Source organism: Oncorhynchus mykiss, chromosome 3, assembly GCF_057628025.1.
Source record: "Oncorhynchus mykiss isolate SJ-2025 chromosome 3, ASM5762802v1, whole genome shotgun sequence".
Lineage (NCBI taxonomy): Eukaryota > Metazoa > Chordata > Actinopteri > Salmoniformes > Salmonidae > Oncorhynchus > Oncorhynchus mykiss.
Window position 1 is genome coordinate 60,742,558 of NC_143024.1, and position 23,986 is coordinate 60,766,543.

The window sequence follows — 23,986 nt, forward strand, 5'->3', positions numbered from 1 at the left end:
CTGACAACGATGAGACATCCTATAGTGAGGAGCTCAGAGACCTGGCCGGGTGGTGCCAGAATAACAACCTATCCCTCAACGTAACCAAGACTAAGGAGATGATTGTGGACTACAGGAAAAAGAGGGCTGAATATGCCCCCTTTTACATCGACTGGGCTGTAGTGGAGCGGGTCGAGAGTTTCAAGTTCCATGCTGTCCACATCACCAACAAAGAATCATGGTCCAAACACACCAAGACAGTCGTGAAGAGGGCACGACAAAGCCTATTCCCCCTCATGAAACTAAAAAGATTTGGCATGGGTCCTGAGATCCTCAAAAGGTTGCATCACTGCCTGGTATGGCAATTGCTCGGCCTCCGACAGCAAGGCACTTCAGAGGGTAGTGTGTACGGCCCAGTACATCACTGGGGCAAAGCTTCCTGCCATCCTGGACCTCTACACCAGGCGGTGTCAGAGGAAGGCCCTGAAAATAGTCAAAGACCCCAGCCACCCCAGTCATAGACTGTTCTCTCTACTACCGCATGGCAAGCGGTACCGAAGTGCCAAGTCTAGGACAAAAAGGTTTCTCAACAGTTTTTACCCCCAAGCCATAAGACTCCTGAACAGGCAACCAAATGGTTACCTGGACTATTTGCATTGTGTGCCCCCCCCTACCCCTCTTTTATGCTGCTGCTACTCTCTGTTTATCTTATATGCACAGTCACTTTAACTATACATTCATCTATATACTACCTCAATTGGCTCCCGCACATTGGCTAACCGGGCTATCTGCATTGTGTCTCACCAACCGCCAACCCCTCTTTTTACGCTACTGCTACTCTCTGTTCATCATATATGCATAGTCACTTTAACCAGACCCACATGTACGTACTACCTCAATAAGCCTGACTAACCGGTGTCTGTATATAGCCTTGCTACTCTTATTTTCAAATGACTTTTTACTGTTGTTTTATTTCTTTACTTACCTACACACACACATACCTTTTTTTCCGCACTATTGGTTAGAGCCTGTAAGTAAGCATTTCACTGTAAGGTCTACTACACCTGTTGTATTCGGCGCACGTGACAAATAAACTTTGATTTGATATGAGATTAGTGTCCCGCTCCTTGAAAGCGGCAGCTCTAACCTTTAGCTCGGTTGCGGATGTTGCATGTAATCCATGCCTGCTGGTTGGGATATGTACTTACGGTCACTTTGGGGATACGATTCCATTGTTTCCAGTGATATTTGTGTTAGCCCACAGCATCTTTTCTGGGATTACCGGTAGCAACAATTCTGGAAGCAACATTAAAGCTAAATAATTTAGCTTTAATACAATAATAGCAGAAACGGACGTAAACCTGCCATTAAAAAGATGGCTTCTCAACCTATTGATTCTACCAGTATCTTGGCTGTTGTAGATGCCCATCTTTTAGGCCATATTTAACATTGGAAACAGACAAGGCATTACATACACATGAAAGCACAACTGGCAGATTGTGTAATCTGACAGATTCTTCACTTATTTATTCTTCAACACATTGGCTGCAACTGTCAAAGTCAGGCTCTGCCCTTCTCCAAAGCAGTCTACTCAAAGCTCAAGTGCTCAATCAAGTGTTACCATTCATGTTGCTGTGCATGAGCAAACCCTATAAAAACAATGTCATTACTCCATGTCACAACTTGTGGAGTGACATACAGTGCATTCAGAAAGTATTCAGACCCCTTCCCTTTTCCACATTTTGTTACATTACAGCCTTATTATAAAATGTATGAAATTATTTTTCATTCTACACAATACACAATAATGATAAAGCAAAAACAGTTTTTTAGAAACAGAAATACCTTGTTTACATAAGTGTTCAGACCCTTTGCTATGAAACTGAGTTCAGGTGCATCCTGTTTCCATTGATCATCCTTGATGTTTTTACAACTTGATTGGAGTCCACCTGTGGTAAATTAAATTGATTGGACATGATTTGGAAAGGCACACACCTGTTTATACCGTAAGGTCTCACAGTTGACAGTGCATGTCTGAGCAAAAACCAAGCCATGAGGTCGAAGGAATTGTCTGTAGAGCTCCGAGAGGATTGTGTTGAGGAACAGATCTGGGGAAGGGTACTAGAAAATGTCTGCTGCATTGAAAGTCCCCAAGAACAAAGTGGCCTCCATCATTCTTAAATTGAAGAAGTTTGGAACCACCAAGACACTTCCTAGAGCTGGCCGCCCGGCAAACTGAACAGTTGGGGGAGAAGGGCCTTGGTCAGGGAGGTGACCAAGAACCCAAAGGTAACTCTGACAGAGCTCCAGAGTTCCTCTGTGGAGATGGGAGAACCTTCCGGAAGGACAACCATCGCTGCAGCACTCCACCAATCAGGCCTTTATGATAGAGTGACCAGACAGAAGCCACTCCTCAGTAAAAGGCACATGACAGCCTGCTTGGAGTTTGCCAAAAGGCACCTAAAGGACTCTCAGACCATGAGAAACAAGAGTCTCTGGTCTGATGAAACCAAGATTGAACTCTTTGTAATCCATGCTTGCTGGTTGGGATATGTACTTACGGTCACTTTGGGGATACGATTCCATTGTTTCCAGTGATATTTGTGTTAGCCCACAGCATCTTTTCTGGGATAGCAACAATTCTGGAAGCAACATTAAAGCTAAATAATTTAGCTTTAATACAGATTGAACTCTTTGGCCTGAATGCACCTCTGAAGAAAACCTGGCACCATCCCTAAGGTGAAGCATGGTGGTGGCAGCATCATGTTGTGGGGATCTTTTTCAGCGGCAAGGACTGGGAGACTAGTCAGGATTAAGGGAAAGATGAACGGTGCAAAGTACAGAGTTCCTTGATGATAAACCTGCTCAGGACCTCAGACTGGGGTGAAGTTTCACCTTCAAATAGGACAACAGCCAAGACAACACAGGAGTGGCTTCAAGACAAGTCTCTGAATGAGCTGAATGAGCTTGAGCCCAGCCAGAGCCCGGACTTGAACCTGATCTAACAGATCTGGAGAGACCTGAAAATAGCTGTGCTTCCCATCCAACCTGACAGAGGAGGATCTGCAGAGAAGAATGGGAGAAACTCCCCAGATTTTGTATTTGACCTTTTAGGTAAAAGGCAAGATAGGCAAGATAGTTAAGAATTAATTATTATTTTCAATGACGGCTAACTGGGTTAACTGCCTCAGGGGCAGAACGACCTTGTCAGCTCGGGGGTTTGAACTTGCAACCTTCCGGTTACTAGTCCAACACTCTAACCACTAGGCTACCCTGCCGCCCCATATACAGGTGTGCCAAGCTTGTTGAGTCATAACCAAGAAGACTCAAGGCTGTAATTACTGCCAAAAGTGCTTCAACAAAGTACTAGGGTCTGAATACTTTTGAAAATGTGATATTTATTTTTTTATTTTCAGAAATGTGCAAAAACCTTTGGCTTTGTCATTGTGGGATATTGTGTGTAGATTGATGAGGGGGGGGGGGACATTTTAATCCATTTTAGAATAAGGCTGTAAAATAACAAAATTAGGAAAAAGTCAAGGAGTCTGAATACATTCCGAATGCACCGTATGCAATATTTTATATGTAGACTGTTCAAACATTACATACACATGGAGAGGGCCTGGATTTACATGAGATTTAAGAATGGCAAGCAAGCACAAAATGGAACACATGAAAACATGACAGCACTTGGAGTTCATCGTGGGTTTCATCTGAGTTATATTGTCATCATAACATCTAGAGACATGAGCATTAACACATATGTATGTGTAGTAAACTTTTTCCTAATTCAAGTCAGAACCTGAAAGCAAATTACATAATGGCACTGTTGAGAGTTTGAGTGGTTGATGCACATACATTTGGTAGTAGGCAGATCCTGAAAAAGGAGGGTAAACACAGAAAATGTCCTGAGGCAACCAAACATCTGTCAGAACTGTGCCAGACCCATTGGCACTTATGGGAAAGTACCTCACCCCAAAATGGGTCAGGGCAGTTCTATAGAATGGGCCAACCCCCACAACAACTAATATGTTATTGTCTGTGTCTGCATTTCATTATTTTCTGTTTAGTTTGAGAAGGGCAAGCAACACTCATCGGAGGGATAACATAAACAGATTCTAACATGAATTAAAGATTTGGGAATAACATAACTACACTCACATTGGACCATGTCATATTACTCACAAGACAGAGACAGGTGCTAACTTAACCCGCCCAGTCCTTACTACGCTATTGACTGAGAACAATGAGGATAGTTCTGTGAATGTGTGAGCCAGTGGGAGCTGGATGTGTGACTGGGAGAGAAGGGTGATGACTTGTCTTTGTTTTGCAGGGAGACCGGGGGCTGGACGGACCGAGGGGGCCGAGAGGACAGACGGGTGCAGGAATCAAAGGAGAAAAGGTGGGCTGTGAATACGTCAGTAATGAATGCCATCCACGCAAACATGTCATGTCTACCCAACAAAGTACCTAGTGAAGTGCATACACAAGCCTGAATGTCCTAGTCAGCAGGTGTCTCCTTGGAATGCTCCATTGAGAAAGAAGGGCCAGCTGGGAGGGTGTTAAATCTCTAGTTACTGTGGAAAAGTTCAAAGTTGAAGGTGGTATTATTTTTGCACCACCTGTTGTTCAATAAACAACCATGTTATGATGTTAGAAGCAAAGGTTTTCAAGCACATTTATTGGTGGTTACAGAATTTAGTCCTCTGGAGTCAGAAACAAGATGTGTACTGCACATCGCATTTCAGGAAGGCACTCATGCAGATATTCAACCCCCTTGGCATTTTTCCTACTTTGTTGTCTTACAACCTGGAATTAAAATAGATTTTTGTGCGGTTTGTATCATTTCATTTATACAACGAGCCTACCACTTTGAAGATGCAAAATATTTTTTATTGTGAAACAAGCAAGAAATAAGACAAAAAAACTGAACCTGAGCGTGCATAACTATTCACCCCCCACAAAGTCAATACTTTGTAGAGCCACCTTTTTCAGCAATTACAGCTGCAAGTCTCTTGGGATATGTCTCTATAAGCTTGGCACATCTAGCCACTGGGACCCATTCTTCAAGGCAAAACTGCTCCAGCTCCTTCAAGTTGGATGAGTTCCGCTGGTGTACAGCAATCTTTAAGTCATACCACAGATTCTCAATTGGATTGAGGTCTGGGCTTTGACTAGGCCATTCCAATACATTTAAATGTTTCCCCTTAAACCACTGAAGTGTTGCTTTAGCAGTATGCTTAGAGTCATTGTCCTGCTGAAAGGTGTACCTCCGTCGCAGTCTCCTATCTCTGGAAGACTGAAGCAGGTTTCCCTCAAGAATTTCCCTGTATTTAGCGCCATCCATCATTCCTTCAATTCTGACCAGTTTCCAAGTCCCTGCCAATGGAAAAACATCCCCACAGCATGATGCTGCCACCCCCATGCTTCACTGTGGGGATGGTTTTCTCGGGGTGATAAGAGGTGTCGGGTTTGCACCAGACATAGCATTTTCCTTGATGGCCAAAAAGCTCAATTTTAATCTCATCTGACCAGAGTACCTTCTTCCATATGTTTTGGGATTCTCCCACATGCCTTTTGGAGAACACCAAACGTGTTTGCTTATTATTTTCTAGAAGCAATGGCTTTCTGTCTGGCCACTCTTCTGTAAAGCCCAGCACTGTGGAGTGTACGATTTAAAATGGTCCTATGGACAGATACTCCGCTGTGGAGCTTTACAGCTCCTTCAGGGTCATCTTTGGTCTCTTTGTTGCTTCTCTGATGAATGCCCTCCTTGCCTGGTCTGTGAGTTTTGGTGAGCGGCCCTCTCTTGGCAGGTTTGTTGTGGTGCCATATTCTTTAAATGTTTTAATAATGGATTAAATGGTGCTCCGTGGGATGTTCAAAGTTTCAGATATTTTATTTATAACCCAACCCTGATCTGTACTTCTCCACAACTTTGTCCCTGACCTGTTTAGAGACCTCCTTGGTCTTCATAGTGCCGCTTGCTTGGTGGTGTTGCAGACTCTGGGGCCAATCAGAACAGGTGTATGTATATGTAAATGTAAATATATATACATATATGTATACAATTACATATATACATACTGAGATCATGTGACAGATCATGTGACACTTAGATTGCACACAGGTGAACTTTATTTAACTAATTATGGGACATCTGAGGGTAATCGGTTACACCAGATCTTATTTAGGGGCTTCATAGCAAAGTTGGTGAATACATATGCACGCACCACTTTTCCGTTTTTATTTTTTTTAATAATTTTTTTAAATAAGTTATTTTTTTCACTTCACCAATTTGGACTATTTTGTGTATGTCCATTCCATGAAATCCAAATAAAAATTCATTTAAATTACAGGTTGTAATGAAACAAAATAGGAAAAATGCCAAGGGGGGTGAATACTTTTGCAAGGCACTGTATCCCATTGGGCACACACTGGTTGAATTAACATTGTTTCCATGTCATTTCAACAAAATGACGTTGAACCAAAGTGGAATAGACGTTAAATTGAAGTCTGTACCTAGTGGGATAGGCCAATATGCTCATAAAGGGTTAAATACCAACCTTGACCCTCAACCGATTCTATGTTTGATCTCAGGGTGAGTTCGGGCCTCCAGGTCATCCAGGACTTGTTGGACTTACAGGAGCGGGCATCCAGGGGGAGAAGGTAAGTTGAGTGGCAAAAGTAACTTACAGTTGAAGTTTACATGCACTTAGGTTGGAGTCATTAAAACTCGTTTTTCAACCACTCCACAAATTTCTTGTGAACAAACTATAGTTTTGGCAAGTCGGTTAGGACATCTAGTTTGTGCATGACACAAGTAATTTTTCCAACAATTGTTTACAGACAGATTATTTCACTTATAATTCACTGTATCACAATTCCAGTGGGTCAGAAATGTACATACACAAAGTTCACTGTGCCTTTAAACAGCTTGGAAAATTCCAGAAAATGATGTCATGGCTTTAGAAGCTTCTGATAGGCTAATTTACATAATTTGAGTCAATTTGAGGTGTAACTGTGGATGTATTTCAATGCCTACCTTCAAACTCAGTGCCTCTTTGCTTGACATCATGGGAAAATCAAAAGAAATCAGCCAAGACTTCAGAAAAAAACAATTGCGGACCTTGTTCATCTGTACAAACAATAGTACGCAAGTATAAACACCATGGGACCACGCAGCCATCATACCTTGTGACCTTGTGAAGATGCTGGAGGAAACCAGTACAAAAGTATTTATATCCACAGAAAAACAAGTCCTATATCGACATAACCTGAAAGGCCACTCAGCAAGGAAGAAGCCACTGCTCCAAAACCGCAATAAAAAAAGCCAGACTATGGTTTGCAACTGCACTTCTGGACAAAGATCGTACTTTTTGGAGCAATGTCCTCTGGTCTGACAAAACAAAGATAGAACTGTTTGGCCATAATGACCATCGTTATGTTTGGAGGTAAAAGGGAGAGGCTTGCAAGCTGAAGAACACCATCCCAACCGTGGAGCACCGGGGAAGCAGCATCATGTTGTGGGGGTGCTTTGCTGCAGGAGGGACTGGTGCACTTCACAAAATAGATGGCATCATGAAGGAAATTGTGGATATATTGAAGCAACATCTCAAAACATCAGTCAGTAAGTTAAAGCTTGGTTTCAAATGGGTCTTCCAAATGGACAATGATCCCAAGCATACTTCCAAAGTTGTAGCAAAATGGCTTAAGGACAACAAAGTCAAGGTATTAGAGTGGCCATCACAAAGCCCTAACCTCAATCCTATAGAAAATTTGTGGGCAGAACCTAAAAATCGTATGCGAGCATATCTGACTCCGTTACACCAGTTCTGTAAGGAGGAATGGGCCAAAATTCACCCAACTTATTGTGGGAAGCTAGTGGAAGGCTACCTGAAACGTTTGACTCAAGTTAAACAATTTAAAGGCAATGCTACCAAATACTAATTGAGTGTATGTAAACTTCTGTCCCACTGGGAATGTGATGAAAGAAATAAAAGCTCAAATAAATCATTCTCTCTACTATTATTCTGACATTTCCCATTCTTAAAATAAAGTGGTGATCCTAACTGACCTAAGACAGGTAATTTTTACTAGGATTAAATGTCAGGAGTTTAAATGTATTTGGCTAAGTTGTATGTAAACTTCTGACTTCAACTGTAAATCTACACTTGCATGTACATCACATACAAACAGTGGCGATTTTAGCATGTACATTTTGGTGGGCCAAAACAATTGAGGGATGCATGCCGGCAAAGGCACTACACAGCACAACACTAAACAATAGATTAATTGCGCTATAACCGTGACAAACGGTGCCCACAAACTGGTAGGGCTTACGTAAAGCTGTCCCAACAGCAGAGTCCCAACAGCAGCCCCAACAACTTACCACTACTACACCTGGCTATCAATAGTGCCTTGTCTGGCAGCGACACAGTTCATTCTGACTCATTTACTGCCTTTAAAAAAAATCTAGCTGATATGGCTGACTTGCTTAAACAAATCTGGTTATTACTGACAATTGAGATGTACAAACTATGACATAAGTAACGACCAGAGGATAAGAGGCAAATCGTAAGTTCGATTAAGACATTAATGAGCGAGCTAGGACGGACGTAGTCAATATAACTATTTGTTCAGCACTTTTGAAATGTACAATGACTGAATTCAGAACATGGGCCGTTCTTACTGTGTTGTCCCTGTACACCAAGTCAAAACCATTGGATAAAAAAAAGGGGACATTTAAGCAGACAATGAAAGCTCTTACAATATTCGATGATTACATTTCTCTGAAACAGGTTATAGTCTACATGTGCACCACCAAGTCAGAACAGTAGGCAAAATTAATGAGAAGAAAATTGACCAAATTATTAGGGTGAGTCTCATGGGCTACTAACGGCTACCAACATACACTTTCTTAACTCAAGAAAGCAAAAAAGAGACCATGTTTGCATGCGGCTTTATTTTAAGTCAATGATTTGTTCTTTTATTATATTGTTTGCAAACCGATATGTTACAGGTATTAATGCCAAGATAACATGCAAAACGGGAGGGAGGGGTAAAAATGTGGGGCTCAAAACAGGTGGGACAAGTCGCCACCGCATACACACACACACACACACACACACACACACACACACACACACACACACACACACACACACACACACGTGATTGTGATTGTTATTCCTCAGGGAGTGGAGGGTCCCAGGGGTCCACCTGGCGGCAGAGGGACACAAGGAGAGGGCTTACCTGGACCTAAGGTTGGTGTTATGCCTAGATAATGTAAAATCAAATTGTATTTGTAAAATACAACCACCTTACAGTGAAATGCTTACTTACAAGCCCTTAAAAAACAATGCAGTTTTAAGAAAAATAAGTGTTAATTAAAAAATAAATGAGTAAATAACAAATAATTAACGAACGGCAGTGAAATAACAGTAGCGAGGCTATATACTGTACCGGTACAGAGTCCATGTGCAGGGGCACAGGTTAGTTGAGGTAATTGAGATAATATGTACATGTAGGTAGATTTAAAGTGACTATGCATAGATAATAAACAGAGAGTAGCAGCAGTGTAAAAGAGGGGGGGAATGCAAATAGTCTGGGTAGCCATTTGATAAGCTGTTCAGTAGTCTTATGGCTTGGGGGTAGAAGCTGTTAAGAAGCCTTTTGGACCTAGACTTGGCACTCCAGTACCGCTTGCCGTGCGGTAGCAGAGAGAACAGTCTATGACTAGGGTGGCTGGAGTCTTTGACAATTTTTAGGGCCTTTCTCTGACACCGCTTGGTATAGAGGTCCTGGATGGCAGGAAGCTTGGCCCCAGGGATGTACTGGGCCGTACGCACTCCCCTCTGTAGTGCCTTGTGGTCGGAGGCCGAGCAGTTGCCATACCAGGCAGTGATGCAACCTGTCAGATTGATCTTGATGGTGCAGCTGTAGAACATTTGAGGATCTGAGGACCCATGCCAAATCTTTTCAGTCTCCTGAGGGAGAATAGGATTTGTCATTCCCTCTTCACGACTGTCTTGGTGTGTTTGGACCATGATATTTTGTTGGTGATGTGGACACCAAGGAACTTGAAGCTATCAACCTGTTCCACTACAGCCCCGTAGATGAGAATGGGGGCGTGCTCGGTCCTCCTTTTCCTGTAGTCCACAATCATCTCTTTTCTCTTGATCACGTTGAGGGAGAGTTTGTTATCCTGGCACCACACGGCCAGGTCTCTGACCTCCTTCCTATAGGCTGTTGAGGTTCAGCGTGGCAGATGTGTTGTTACCTACCCTTACCACCTGGGAGCGGCCCGTCAGAAAGTCCAGGATCCAATTGCAGAGGGAGGTGTTTAGTCCCAGAGTCCTTAGCTTAGTGATGAGCTTTGAGAGCACTGGTGTTGAACGCTGAGCTGTAGTAAATGAATAGCATTCTCACATAGATGTTCCTTTTGTCCAGGTGGGAAAGGGCAGTGTGGAGTGCAATAGAGATTGCATCATCTGTGGTTCTGTTGGGGCAGTAAGCAATTTGAAGCGGGTCTAGGTTTTCTGGGACAATGGTGTTGATGTGAGCTCAGACCAGCCTTTCAAAGCACTTTATGGCTACAGACGTGAGTGCTATGAGTCGGTAGTCATTTAGGCAGGTTACCTTAGTGTTCTTTGGCACATGGACTATGGTGGTCTGCTTGAAACATGTTAGCATTGCAGACTCAGTCAGGGACCGGTTGAAAATGTCAGTGAAGACACTTGCCAGTTGGTCAGTGCACGCTCAGAGTACACATCCTGGTAATCCGTCTTGTGAAGGTTGACCGGTTTAAAGGTCTTACTCACATCGGCTACGGAGAGTGTGATCACACAGTCATCCTGAACAGCAGATGCTTTCATGCATGTTTCAGTGTTGCTTGTCTCGAAGCGAGCATAAAAGTAATTTAGCTCGCCTGTTAGGCTTGTGTCACTGGGCAGGTCGCGGCTGTGCTTCCCTTTTAGTCTGTAATAGTTTGCAAGCCCTGCCACATCCAAAAAGCGTAGGAGCCAGAGTAGTACGATTCAATCTTAGTCTTGTATTGATGCTTTGCCTATTTGATGGTTTGTCGGGGGGCATAGCGGGATTTCTTATAAGCTTCCGGGTTAGAGTCCAGCTCCTTGAAAGCGGCAGCTCTACCCTTTAGCTCAGTGAGGATTTTGCCTGTAATCCATGGCTTCTGGTTGGGTTATGTACGTACAGTCACTGTAGGGATTTCTTCAAATGCTACTTTCCATTTTCTTACTTCCAGGGCGATCAAGGTTTACCAGGAGAGCTTGGAGTTACAGGGGAAAGAGGTGTTGGTGAGCCAGGGCCAAAGGTAAGACAAATACTTTATACACCCTCTTCCAAATAGTAAAGAAATGCCTCCTCAAATTAGCCTGGTGATCGCTCAGCAGACAGTTTATTAGGTACACCGACTGAACATTAGAATGGGCAAAAACTTGTGACCTAAGCAACTTTGGCAATATCTAGACTTGACAGTTCATGCTGCTTTAATATTCTGATCATAAAGTTCTGATCATGGAATTCCGAGTGCATCATGCGTGTACACCTATGTTTAAATGTGTCTACTGTGTCCACAGTGTGTCTGGATTCCCTTTTCCTGCACTATATTCAAATGCCAGAATGCATTCTACAAACAGTGGAATAGGGAAAATATGAAAATAACATAACAAAAATTGATGCCAGTAGCTAACTACTGCAGCTAACAAGCCAGCTAACCTGTGTATCTAGCCAGCAAGCAAGAAAACGGGTTAGCATAACTCTAGCCAAATAAGAAATATTTTTTCTAAGTATTAGATAGAAGACTAGAATTTATGAGTCAAGCAAACACGTTCCTCACACACTATGAATGTATTTCGTCCAACGTTATAATGAAAAGGTCCCAAAACAGAAGTTTTCTGGAGACTTGTGGGAGGAGTGCTGAAGACCTCGCCCACTGTATCCGCTTTCTGTAGCCTGATTGCGTCCGTCTTTTCAATGCAGTCTTTGAGCATGGTATGTTTGTCAGTACCAGATGCGCCGGTTCCAGTATCTCAGAAACGGCCAGCCTCCTGGGCTTTTCACATGTGACAGTGTCTACGGTTTACTGTCAATGGTGCGACAAACAAAAAACATCCAGTCATTGGCAGTCCTGTGGGTGAAAACAGCTCATTGATGAGAGGTCGAAGGAGAATGGCAAAAATCCTACAAACTAAAAGTCGGGCCACAAACAGGCAAATAATGGTGCAGTACAACAGTGGTGTGCAGAATGACATTTCAGAACACACAACTCATCGGTCCTTGTCACGGATGGTCTATTGCGACCACAGCAGGTTCCACTCCAATCAGCTAAAAACATGAAGAAGCGACTCCAGTGAGCAGAAGTGGAAAAACATTGCCTGGTCTGACCAATCCCGGTTCCTGTTGCGTCATGCTGTTGGCATAGTCAGGATTCGGAATAAGCAGCATGAGTCCATGACCCCATCCTGACCAGTGTCAACAGTATAGGATGGTGTGGGGAATGTTTTCCTAGCACACATTATGTCCCTTGATACCAATTCAGGCTGTTCTGGAGGCAAAGGGAGTCCGACACCGTACTAGATGAGCGTACCTAATAAACTGACCACTGAGTATTTTAAAAAGCTATTTGTTTCTTTTTCAGGGTGAGCCTGGTGCATATGGCCTGGCTGGCTTACCTGGTCTTCCAGGAGAGGACGGGGCTCCAGGACAGAAGGTGTGTTATTTCACCTTTACACCACTTCTATAGATACAATATAGATCTATAGATACAGTATACCACAACAAAAGGGAATGTGCCAATGTGAAAGGGTTTGTTTCTGCCCCCTCTGCCAGGGTGAGTTTGGTATCGCTGGCCTCAGAGGTTCTGAGGGTGCAGCAGGGATCGGCATCCAGGGCGAGAAGGTAGGTTTCACATCCTTACCCTTCTGTCATACTAACCTGTAAGCACCAAGAGGGGGTCATGTAAATTCTGTGTGCTCCACCCCTCCCAGGGAGATCAGGGTCAGAGGGGCATCCGTGGATTACATGGACCTTCTGGCATGACCGGACCCTCAGGGGCAAAGGTGAGAATAACACAATAACACTGTCTGAGACCGAACACGGTCTGATCACTACAGGGCAGGTGTATTGTTATTGACAACTGGGGTTTCATTCTGAGTTTGACAAATCTTCATTGTTCAACCAGTATAGTAATCTATTTTACAGATTGTATTTAGTAAACATATCTTAATTATTTTTGTTTGAGTTCAACCAAAATACTCTAGATCTGGGCTCTCCAACCCTGTTCGTGGAGAGTTACCCTCCTGTAGGTTTTCAATCCAACCCCATTTGAAACGCAGCTGATTCAGCTTATCAACCAGCTAATTATTAGAATCAGCTGCACTAGATAAGGGTTGGAGCGAAAAACTTACAGGACAGTATCTCTTCAGGAACAGGGTTGGAGAGCCCTGCTCTAGATGATTACATAGATGGCCCGAGCATCTTCACAGAAAGAGCGTGTACCCAAACGTGCTTCAGCCCAGCTTGAACAAAAAAGGGAATTAAGTGCTCAAGTGAGAGACTTAAATGTCCAAAAAACATTCCTAACACTGACACTTCAATGGGTGACTATCTGAGAAAATAAGGTTAAAAGGAGCACCTTGTGTCTGCAATGAATTAATTGATGATACATGTTTATGTCCTGTTAATAAATGCTCAGATCAATACAAACACAGAGTCATTATTTGTTCTATATTTTCACCCGTTGAAGTGTCCTGGGGTATAAGGAATGTCTCTGCAGGCTGTAAGGAGTGCGTGGATAAAGGGAGTGCACAATATACACTACCATTCAAAAGTTTGGGTTCACTTAGAAATGTCCTTGTTTTTGAAAGAAAAGCACATTTTTGTCCATTAAAATAACATCAAATTGATCAGAAATACAGTGTAGACATGGTTAATGTTGTAAATGGTTATTGTAGCTGGAAACGGCTGCTTTTTAATGGAACATCTGTAGTTGAAGTCGGAAGTTTACATACACTTTAGCCAAGTACATTTAATCTCTGTTTGTCACAAGTCCTCAACTGGCAGCTTCATTAAATAGTACTCGCAAAACACCAGTCTCAATGACAACAGTGAAGAGGTGACTCCGGGATGCTCGCCTTCTTGGCAGAGTTGCAAAGAAAAGGCCATATCTCAGACTGGCCAATAAAAAGAAAAGATTAAGATGGGCAAAAGAACACAGACACTGGAAAGAGGAACTCTGCCTAGAAGAACAGCATCCCAGAGTCGCCTCTTCACTGTTGACGTTGAGACTGGTGTTTTGCGAGTACTATTTAATGAAGCTGCCAGTTGAGGACTTGTGAGGTGTCTATTTCTCAAACTAGACACTCTAATGTACTTGTTATCTTACTCAGTTGTGCACCGGGGCCTACCACTTCTCTTTCTATTCTGGTTAGAGACAGTTTGTGCTGTTCAGTGAAGGAAGTAGTACACAGTGTTGTACGAGATCTTCAGTTTCTTGGCAATTTCTCGCATGGAATAGCCTTAATTTCTCAGAACAAGAATAGTGCTTTGTTTCTGGCCATTTGGAGCCTGTAATCGAACCCACAAATGCTGATGCTCTAGATACTCAACTAGTCTAAAAAAGGCTAGTTGTATTACTTCTTTAATCAGCACAACAGTTTTCAGCTGTGCTAACATAACTGTAAAAATGGTTTTCTAACGATCATTTAGCCTTTTAAAATGATAAACTTGGATTAGCTAACACAACGTGCCATTGGGACACAGGAGTGATGGTTGCTGACAATGGGCCTCTGTACGCCAATGTAGAGAATCCATTAAAAATCAGCCGTTTCCATCTACAACAGTCATTTACAACATTAACAATGTCTACACTGTATTTCTGATCAATTTGATGTTATTTTAATGGACAAAAAGTTTGCTTTTCTTTCACAAACAAGGACATTTCTAAGTGACTCCAAACTTTTGAATGGTAGTGTATATACACAAGTATGTGGACACCCCGTCAAATTAGTGGATTCGGCTATTTCAGCGACACCCATTGCTGACTAGTGTATAAAATTGAGCACACAGCCATGCTATCTCCATAGACAAATATTGGCAGTAGAATGGCCTTACTGAAGAGCTCAGCGACTTTCAACGTGGCACCGTCATTGGATGCCACCTTTCCAACAAGTCAGTTGGTCAAATTTCTGGCCTGCTAGAGCTGCACCATTCAACTGTAAGTGCTGTTATTTTGAAGTGGAAACGTAGCAACAATGGCTATGTCGTGAAGTGGTAGGCCACACAATCTCACAGAATGGGACCGCCGAGTGCTGATGCAAGTAAAATTGTCTGTCCTCGGTTGCATCACTCACTACCGAGTTCCAAACTGCCTCTGGAAGCAACGTCAGTACAAGAGCTGTTTGTCGGGAGCTTCGTGAAATGGGTTTCCGTGGCCGAGCAGATACAAAAGCCTAAGATCATCATGTGCGATGCAAGGCGTCGACTGGAGTGGTGTAAAGCTTGCCACCATTGGACTCTGGAGCAGTGGAAACGTGTTCTCTGGAGTGATGAATTACGTTTCACCATCTGTCAGTCCAGCGGACAAATCTGGGTTTGGTGGATGCCAGGAGAATGCTACCTGCCCCAATGCATAGTGCCAACTGTAAAGTTTGGTGGAGGAGGAATAATGGTCTGGGGCTAGGCCCCTTAGTTCCAGTGAAGGGAAATCTTAACGCTACAGCATACAATGACATTCTAGACAATTCTGAGCATGCTGGTATGTTGAGATCAGTGTGGAAGAACTTGACTTGCCTGCACAGAGCCCTGACCTCAACTCCATCAAACAGGCCTAACATCAGTCCCCGACCTCACTAATGCTCTTGTGGCTGAATGGAAGCAAGTCCCCGCAGCAATGTTCCGACATCTAGTGGAAAGACTTCCCAGAAGAGTGGAGGCTGTTATAGCCGCAAATGGGGGGACCAACTCTATATTAATGCCCATGATTTTGAAATTAGATGTTCAACGAGCAGGTGTCCACATGCGTTTGGTCATGTAGTGTATCTAGAGTTCAAGGGAAATTATTGCCCATTCTTCTTTCAGGGAGAGCCTGGCACACCGGGCAGACTGGGCATGTCAGGACTACCGGGACGGGCCATTGCAGGTCCTAAGGTAAGAAATACACATCTATTAACACCCTGTTTCTCTATGCTGTTCTTGTCAAGTAATGTACATAAGAAACACTGCTACACACAAGTCATTGCCATGCATCATCAGATCCTGGCTGATAAACAGCATTTCCCTATCTCACCCTCTGTCTCAGGGTGATCTAGGCCCTCCTGGTCTGTCTGGGCCTATTGGAGAGACAGGCTATGGGCTGCCTGGGCCGAAGGTAAGTGTTGCAGTTACCAACAAATAAATCACAAAAAAATGTGGTGAAAGTAACCATGAGACATACAGGTGTAGGATCTTTGATCACCCTGTTCTTGCAGGAAATGATAACGATGTGTGCTTATATTTGTCATTTTTCACACATGTACAAGTGTGTATTAATACGCATGTGTGAATTAGAAATGTGTTTTTTGCATATCCCAACTCTCCCTGAGACACCCTCTGAGAGTGGGGTCAGGGTCTGCCATTATCGACGGCGACCCTGAAGCTATTAGGGTTAAGTGCCTTGCTTAAGGGCACATCAACAGATTTTTCACCTTGTCGGCTCAGGGATTCAAATTGGCGACCTTTCAGTTCCTGGCCCAAGGCTATAACCGCTAAGCGACCTGCCGCCCAAATGCAAACTTGTAGTGTAATCAAGGTTTAAAAAGGCTTCTAAAGTTTGTAGTTTCTACTTTAAAATGTCAGAATTGATTTGCCCTAACACAAAAATGTATCAATCCCTACAAAAAATGTAAATGAATTATAATCCACACAATAATTCACATTTCCTGTTGCTGCAGGATTATTTTTCTGCTGTTAGAAAAGTCTCAAATGAAGGTCCTAGACCTGTATGATATGCTCATTGTTTGAATGATGTCTTACCAGGGCGACCGCGGTAATTCTGGTCCACCAGGTCAATTTGGGCCCAAAGGTGAAGGTTTCCCTGGACCAGTGGTGAGTCGTACCAACAAACCAACCTACAAACTCATGAATCTTCATGTCCTAATTGCAGATTGGTGCCGTTTGGTCAAACTCAGTCTCTCATGAAGTTTGGGTTGTCCCCTGTTCCTCGTTTAGGGTCCTCCAGGTCTTCCGGGTCTACAGGGAGAGCAGGGCCCTGAGGGCGTTGGCATCCCAGGACCTAAGGTACTTGTTATTTATCTGGCCCTAAATCCTTTATGCATGTAAATCTGCTACAACCTAGTGCATGGGAATATGACATGTGTATTGTTTGTGTTTGTAAATATGTCTGTCCCAGGGAGACATTGGCTTCAGAGGATTGCCAGGTTTGCCAGGCCCAATGGGAGAGGGTGTGCAAGGACCACCGGTATGAAACTAATATTAACCTCTGACACAAATAGAGATTCCTTATGTAGACAGAGGTCATAGTGAGTGTAATGAGTGACATACACTATATATACAAAAGTATGTGAACACCCTTTCAAATTTGTGGATTTGGTTATTTCAGCCACACCCGTTGCTGTCAGGTGTATAAAATTGAGCAGAAATCCATGAGATCTCTATAGACAAACATTGGCAGTACAATGGCCTTACTGAAGAGCTCAGTGACTTTCAACGTGGCACCGTCATAGGATGCCACCTTTCCAACAAGTCAGTTGGTCAAATTTCTGCCCTGCTAGAGCTGCCCTGGTCAACTGTAAGTGCTGTTATTGTGAAGTGGAAACGTCTAGGAGCAACAGCGTCTCAGCCGCGAAGTGGTAGGCCGCACAAGCTCACAGAACGGGACCGGCGAGTGCTGAAGCAGGCAGCTCGTAAAAATTGTCTGTCCTCGGTTGCAACACTCACTACCGAGTTCCAAACTGCCTCTGGAAGCAGCATCAGCACAAGAACTGTTTGTCAGGAGCTTCATGAAATCAGTTTCCGTGGTCGAGCAGCCACACACAAGCCTAAGATCACCATGCGCAATGCCAAGCGTCGACTTGAGTTGTGTAAAGCTCGCCGCCATTGGAGCAGTGGAAGCGTTCTCTGGAGTAATTAAAACATTTTCACCATCTGGCAGTCGGACGGACGAATCTGGGTTTGGCGGATGCTAGGAAAACGCAACCTACCCAAATGCATGGTGCCAACTGTAAAGTTTGGTGAAGGAGGAATAATGGTATGGGGCTGTTTTTCATGATTGGGGCTAGGCCCCTTAGTTCCAGTGAAAGGAAATCTTAATGCTACAGTATACAATGACGTTCTAGACGATTCTGTGCTTCCAATCTTGTTGGCAACAGTTTTGGGAAGGCCCTTTCCTGTTTCAGCATGACAATGTCCCTGTGCACAAAGCGAGGTCCATACCGAGATCAGTGTGGAAGAACTTGGCTGGCCTGCACAGAGCCATGAGCTCTCCCCCATCAAACACCTTTGGGATGAATTGGAACCCCCGACTGCGAGCTAGGCCTAATTGCCCAACATCAGTGCCTAACTAATGCTCTTGTGGCTGAATGGAAGCAAGTCCCTGCAGCAATGTTCCAACATCTAGTGGAAAGCCTTCCCAGAAGAGTGCAGGCAAACAGGGAACACACTCAATATTAATGCCCATGATTTTGGAATGAGATGTTTGAAGAGTGTCCACATACTTTTGGTCATGTAGTGTACCTTATCACATATCAGTAGTCCAGCTGTAATGGCAATGCCCAACTTAGTCAACTTCACTGATTCAAGTCTGTAGTATGTCTGTCCCATCCTATAACATTAGCATCATTGGTTTCCAGGGTAACATTGGAAGGCCAGGACCCCTTGGTCCAACAGGGCCACCAGGAGAAGGTCTGCAGGGCCCCAAGGTATGTTAATTAACAAAGTACATTCCTGACCTATGCCCTTCAGTGTGTTCTAGCACTTTTCCAGGTATCTGACCTTTTTAAATGACCACCCTATGGGTCTTGTTTTGATTTATGGTTCATCTTTTGTTTTTAGGGTGGGCAGGGGTCTCAGGGTGTGACAGGGCCAAGGGGACCCTCAGGGGAAGGATTCCCAGGAGCTAAGGTAAGATGTGTGCTTAACCTCATGGAACTCGTCTACTGATGGATGCAGTGACCTTGTCTCTAACAGCAGTCCTCGTGCCTCTTCACTCCAGGGCGACCGTGGCTTGCAGGGGGAGAGAGGAAATAAGGGCGGAAAGGGAGATCTGGGAGATCATGGGGTTCATGGAGAGTCTGTGAGTCATGTCATATTTTACAACATTTCAAGGTCATGGTATATGATCAATCCATGAATTGAAATGTTTTCTTGTGTCTCAGGGGAGACCAGGAATAAAAGGTGAAGCCGGCCTTACAGTAAGTTCCCAAACTTTGCATACTACATCATTGATGCTGTGATATAGAATAAATATATAATAAATGAATGTAACTCACACTCCTGTCACTTCCAGAGAGAAGACATCATTAAATTGATCAAGGAAATCTGTGGTAAGACTGTTTAACCGTGATAGTAACAAATCCAAGATAAAACATGAAGCAGAGATGAAATCATGTCAGTAGCTATTCAGCATCTCTCTCATGCTTTCAGGATGTGGAGTGAAGTGCAAGGAGATGCCAATGGAACTTGTATTCGTCATTGACAGCTCAGAGAGTGTTGGTCCGGAAAACTTTGAAATTATCAAGGACTTTGTCACAGCGTTGGTAGACCGTACCACTGTTGGACGTAACACCACCAGAATTGGACTGGTCCTGTACAGTCTGGATGTCAAACTGGAGTTCAACCTGGCACGCTACATGACCAAGCAGGATGTTAAGGAGGCCATCAGGAAAATGCCCTACATGGGTGAGGGCACCTACACTGGCACTGCCATCCGGAAGGCTACCCAAGAAGCCTTCTACAGTGCCCGTACTGGAGTCAGGAAGGTGGCCATTGTCATCACAGATGGAAAGACAGACAAACGAGAGCCTGTGAAGCTAGACATTGCTGTGAGGGAGGCCCATGCTGCCAACATTGAGATGTATGCCCTGGGGATTGTTAACACCTCAGATACAACCCAGGCCGAGTTCCTCCGTGAGCTCAATCTGATCGCCTCGGACCCTGACAATGAACATATGTACCTCATCGACGACTTTAACACTCTACCAGGTGACTAACACGCTCATATGTCTCACCTAGCTGTCTTAAGATGAATGCACTAATTGTAAGTTGCTCTGGATGAGAGTGTCTGCTAAATGACAGGAAAAAATATATGGAAAATGTGCATAGTATCACACATTACTATACATCGGCTTTGTATTATGTAATCACAACTGACTTAGAGATATCATACACTTTAACGGAGGTTGTCATTTCTCTTCTTCTGTCTTTCAGCTCTGGAGTCAAAACTTGTTAGCCAGTTCTGTGAGGATGAGAATGGAGCCCTTGTGATGAATCGCATCGCTAATGGCTTTGGAACCAATGTGAACAATGGCTATGGGAACCACAGATATGTACCGGAAGCCTATGGGAATAACGGCCTTGGGAATAACGGCTATGTGGACAGCAGCTATGGAAACACCTATCATGAGGATCCTATCCTAAATCCTAGCAGACGCACCAGTTCCCAGAGTTACATCAGAGGCCGTGGAGATACCTTTGCCCTGCCCCTCAACGCTGGACCACTCCCATTGCAGGTCCATGTAATCCTTTACAGGACAGATTTATATCATAAAGAGTAACTCTCATTGGGTTTTTATAGAGGAGCAGTTGAATGATTGCTTTGTAATAGTCATAGTCCTTGCTCTGTTCGTCAATTAGTTCCATTTTAGCAGTAAAGACGTTGAGTTATTGTCTAACTAATCTATGTGTGTGTGTGTATTCATCCAGGTGGAGGATGATGAGGAGGGTGAAGATTTAGACATAAGGACCCATGTGCGAGGAGGTATTGTGGCTGTAGTTAACAAGACAGTATCCATCCTCCCTGCAAGGGAAAGATCTCACTCCAACACAACTGTTTCATCGTCATCATCAGGATCAGCATCATCATCCTCCGGAACATTGGGTTCAGCTTCATCCACCAGCTCAGGCCAATTTCGGCCGGTGTCAATTCCTAATAATATTTTCCCCCAAGGTTAGGACCTCTCACTGCAACATGTTCACAACTAGATCAAAAGTCACATAATCTCTAAATACTGTATGAATTAGATAAAGAAACTGGGTCATTTCTGTCTGACAATTCATTTATGTCTTAACTTTACGAATGCACTGAATGTAATTCTTCTCCTTCTATGTCGTTCTGTCAGAGTCTGTCCAGCTTGATTCCCGCTGTAAGCTGAGTTTGGACCAAGGCACCTGTCGGGAGTATAAAATCCGGTGGTATTATGACAAACAGGCCAATTCATGTGCACAGTTCTGGTATGGTGGCTGTGAAGGAAATGCCAACCGCTTTGAGACCGAGGATGAATGCAAGAAGATCTGTGTTCTATCTAGGACAGGTATGTCCCACAGCTTGTGGTGATCTTAAGCCGCTGTGCTGTATTTTCTGGAATTCTTTTTGACATGTTCTTCCCTCTATTTTCCACAGCTGGTTAAAACAGGCAGATGATCAATCAACTCATCTGTACAATATTCCATGGAAACCAACCAAAGTGGAAGAGAGAATTTTAATATTTAACATGTAATAGTCTACTACTGTTATCTAATTATATTTTAAAACAGGCATTTATCATTGGTGAAAAACTCCACTTTGCATCGCTCTCTGGGGAAAAAAACTAAACTTTGCATCTCTCTCTCGCTCTCGTGCAAAGAATGAGGGACAGACTTCAAGATTTCATGAAGTTGCCTTAATTTTCAGATTTTTTACTATCTGAACAACACCTTCCTTAATGAACAAGTCTTTATGATGACTTTATTTGAGGAAGTCTGAATTTGAAGAAAATATAAGGGTGCTATGTTATTTTACTACATTAGAAAAGTGGTCCTACCTTACTCTCGTTATTTTGCAGAATTAACAAATCCATTCAATGCCTCAATGTTACTCAACATTACCTTCGGACTTAGGCTGTTCTGAACAGAGAGGATAGGTTCAAACCCAGATTTTGCCATTTCAGTTTTACATGAGTAAACATCACACAATGTAAATTCTCAAACCACTGAGCCAAGCACATTATGCTGTTCTACACTGAATATTGTCTTTTAATATTGGAATAGAGAACTATAGAATTCCTCATTTTTGTAGTATATGTTTTGAATTTAAAAAATGAATTAAGCAAACTAAATTAAGTAGGTGTGGTCATTATTTTTATTGTTTGTTTAATGATATTCCATTTTGGTGATATAGGCCATAAGTGACAGTATGCAATTTACTAAGCATTATTCTTCCAAAACGTTTTGGAAAATGTGATGATTGGAAATTGCACATCACTGTTGATGAAAAAAGCTAATTTGAAATAAATGACCACATTTTTTGTTGTTGACTGGCTTGATGATTGATGATTTTTGTATTTGTTTTTATTAATAAAACGTTGAATGTGGTGTGTGTTACTTTATTACTTCACTGTCAGATGAACAGGTGAAGTTGCCAAATTAACATACTACAATGAAGTCCACCTGATGATACTGCATTTGCAGTGCTGATGACACACAATGGCCTAAAAAAGCATTATAAGGGGAACACGTGCTTGCTATCTACCCAGAATAAACGCAGTTTCCTTTTCTATATTGTACTATTACTTTCAGCTTTATATCGGAAGCATGGTAACGATTAACACTCTGTACGCAGGCACACTTCAAACGGCAAGACAGCTCATTTGCATATCCCCTTGACCTTCAACCTCGAGTGATTCTGATTAGCTGTTAAACACAAGGGAGTTACGGACTATGATTAAATGTGTATAGCCCCATATACTAAAGTGACAACGTTAATGTAGTTAGCGATTGCCACAAAATTCCTTACCTAAACTTATATTAACTTGCCTTGACACATTATACACTACTCATCATGTGTCAAGACAGTACACTCATACAAGGGGTATACAGTAGTAGCCAAGTACCTCAACTTCACGACGAGGATTTCATCCACGGAATTGTGCGCAGATATAGTACAGTAGTCTAGCTAGTTTTTTAAATGAACTTCTGACTCCGAGTGGCTAACCTTATGCAGTCAATACTTAAAAAAATGTAAAAGCCTTGATACACTGGACATTTTGAGAGGCAATGTTGTCAGCAAAAGTTGCTGCAACCATTTTACATTGAAAATAAGCACATTTTTATAATCTGTGGAATCTTAATCGGCAGCTCCCATCTTCGGTGCGTTCGTAAATTCACTATGCCTTGACACATGGCGAGTAGTGTAATGAGTCAAGGCTGTACTTGCTTGTTTCGTCACATAAACTGAAATTAGCCGAACTATTCAAATTTGAACAACCAGGAAATGGCGGAGAGATTTCTGCATAGTGCATCTTTAAGACAAAACTGTACTTCGGCCACTCAGGAACATTCACTGTCTTTGTTAGCTAATACATTCCAGTACAGATGTGGCAGTCAACAGGCTATAGGAGATGAGTAAATAAATGGGTGAATTGAGTTAAATTAATATATGCTGCATATGAAATCTAAATCATAGGTCCATGTGCTCATTGCTCTAGTGTCTCAGCCCACTCCTTTGCCAGCAATTGCTTGGCAATATTGCCTATTCTTCCTGTGAATTTCCGTCTATGCTTTTGGCGTGTTGGTGCCATTCTTAGTTCGGAATGTGCATTCCACATCAGGGCTGCCAACTTTTGAAAAAAGCTTGGCGTGAGATTTGCTATGTGAATTTCATTGCCCCCTGGCACAAACCCTAGACAGGGAACTGGGGGTCCCCCCCAGGAAGATTTGACTGTTTTAAAGCTAATTTCCTGCAATTCTTCATATTTTAACATGGCTTAGGCCTATGACCAGTGTAAAGAAGGAG

At 43.0% G+C, this 23,986-nt stretch overlaps 1 protein-coding gene across 1 annotated transcript in view; it reads left to right on the plus strand.

Moving 5' to 3' along the window:
• The window catches only part of LOC110520086 (uncharacterized), a 39,783-nt gene extending 17,218 nt beyond the window's left edge, over positions 1-22,565 (plus strand). The window contains exons 15-36 of the mRNA XM_021597124.3: positions 4,313-4,381; positions 6,580-6,648; positions 9,177-9,245; positions 11,246-11,314; positions 12,641-12,712; positions 12,832-12,900; positions 12,990-13,061; positions 16,081-16,149; positions 16,301-16,369; positions 17,017-17,085; positions 17,209-17,277; positions 17,390-17,458; positions 18,849-18,917; positions 19,051-19,119; positions 19,211-19,291; positions 19,374-19,409; positions 19,505-19,541; positions 19,642-20,199; positions 20,425-20,726; positions 20,920-21,163; positions 21,336-21,527; positions 21,617-22,565. Coding sequence (XP_021452799.3) covers positions 4,313-4,381; positions 6,580-6,648; positions 9,177-9,245; positions 11,246-11,314; positions 12,641-12,712; positions 12,832-12,900; positions 12,990-13,061; positions 16,081-16,149; positions 16,301-16,369; positions 17,017-17,085; positions 17,209-17,277; positions 17,390-17,458; positions 18,849-18,917; positions 19,051-19,119; positions 19,211-19,291; positions 19,374-19,409; positions 19,505-19,541; positions 19,642-20,199; positions 20,425-20,726; positions 20,920-21,163; positions 21,336-21,527; positions 21,617-21,624 — 2,430 coding nt within the window. The 3' untranslated portion in view covers positions 21,625-22,565. The remainder of the gene's footprint in view (positions 1-4,312; positions 4,382-6,579; positions 6,649-9,176; positions 9,246-11,245; positions 11,315-12,640; positions 12,713-12,831; positions 12,901-12,989; positions 13,062-16,080; positions 16,150-16,300; positions 16,370-17,016; positions 17,086-17,208; positions 17,278-17,389; positions 17,459-18,848; positions 18,918-19,050; positions 19,120-19,210; positions 19,292-19,373; positions 19,410-19,504; positions 19,542-19,641; positions 20,200-20,424; positions 20,727-20,919; positions 21,164-21,335; positions 21,528-21,616) is intronic.
• The last annotated feature ends 1,421 nt before the right edge of the window (positions 22,566-23,986 follow it).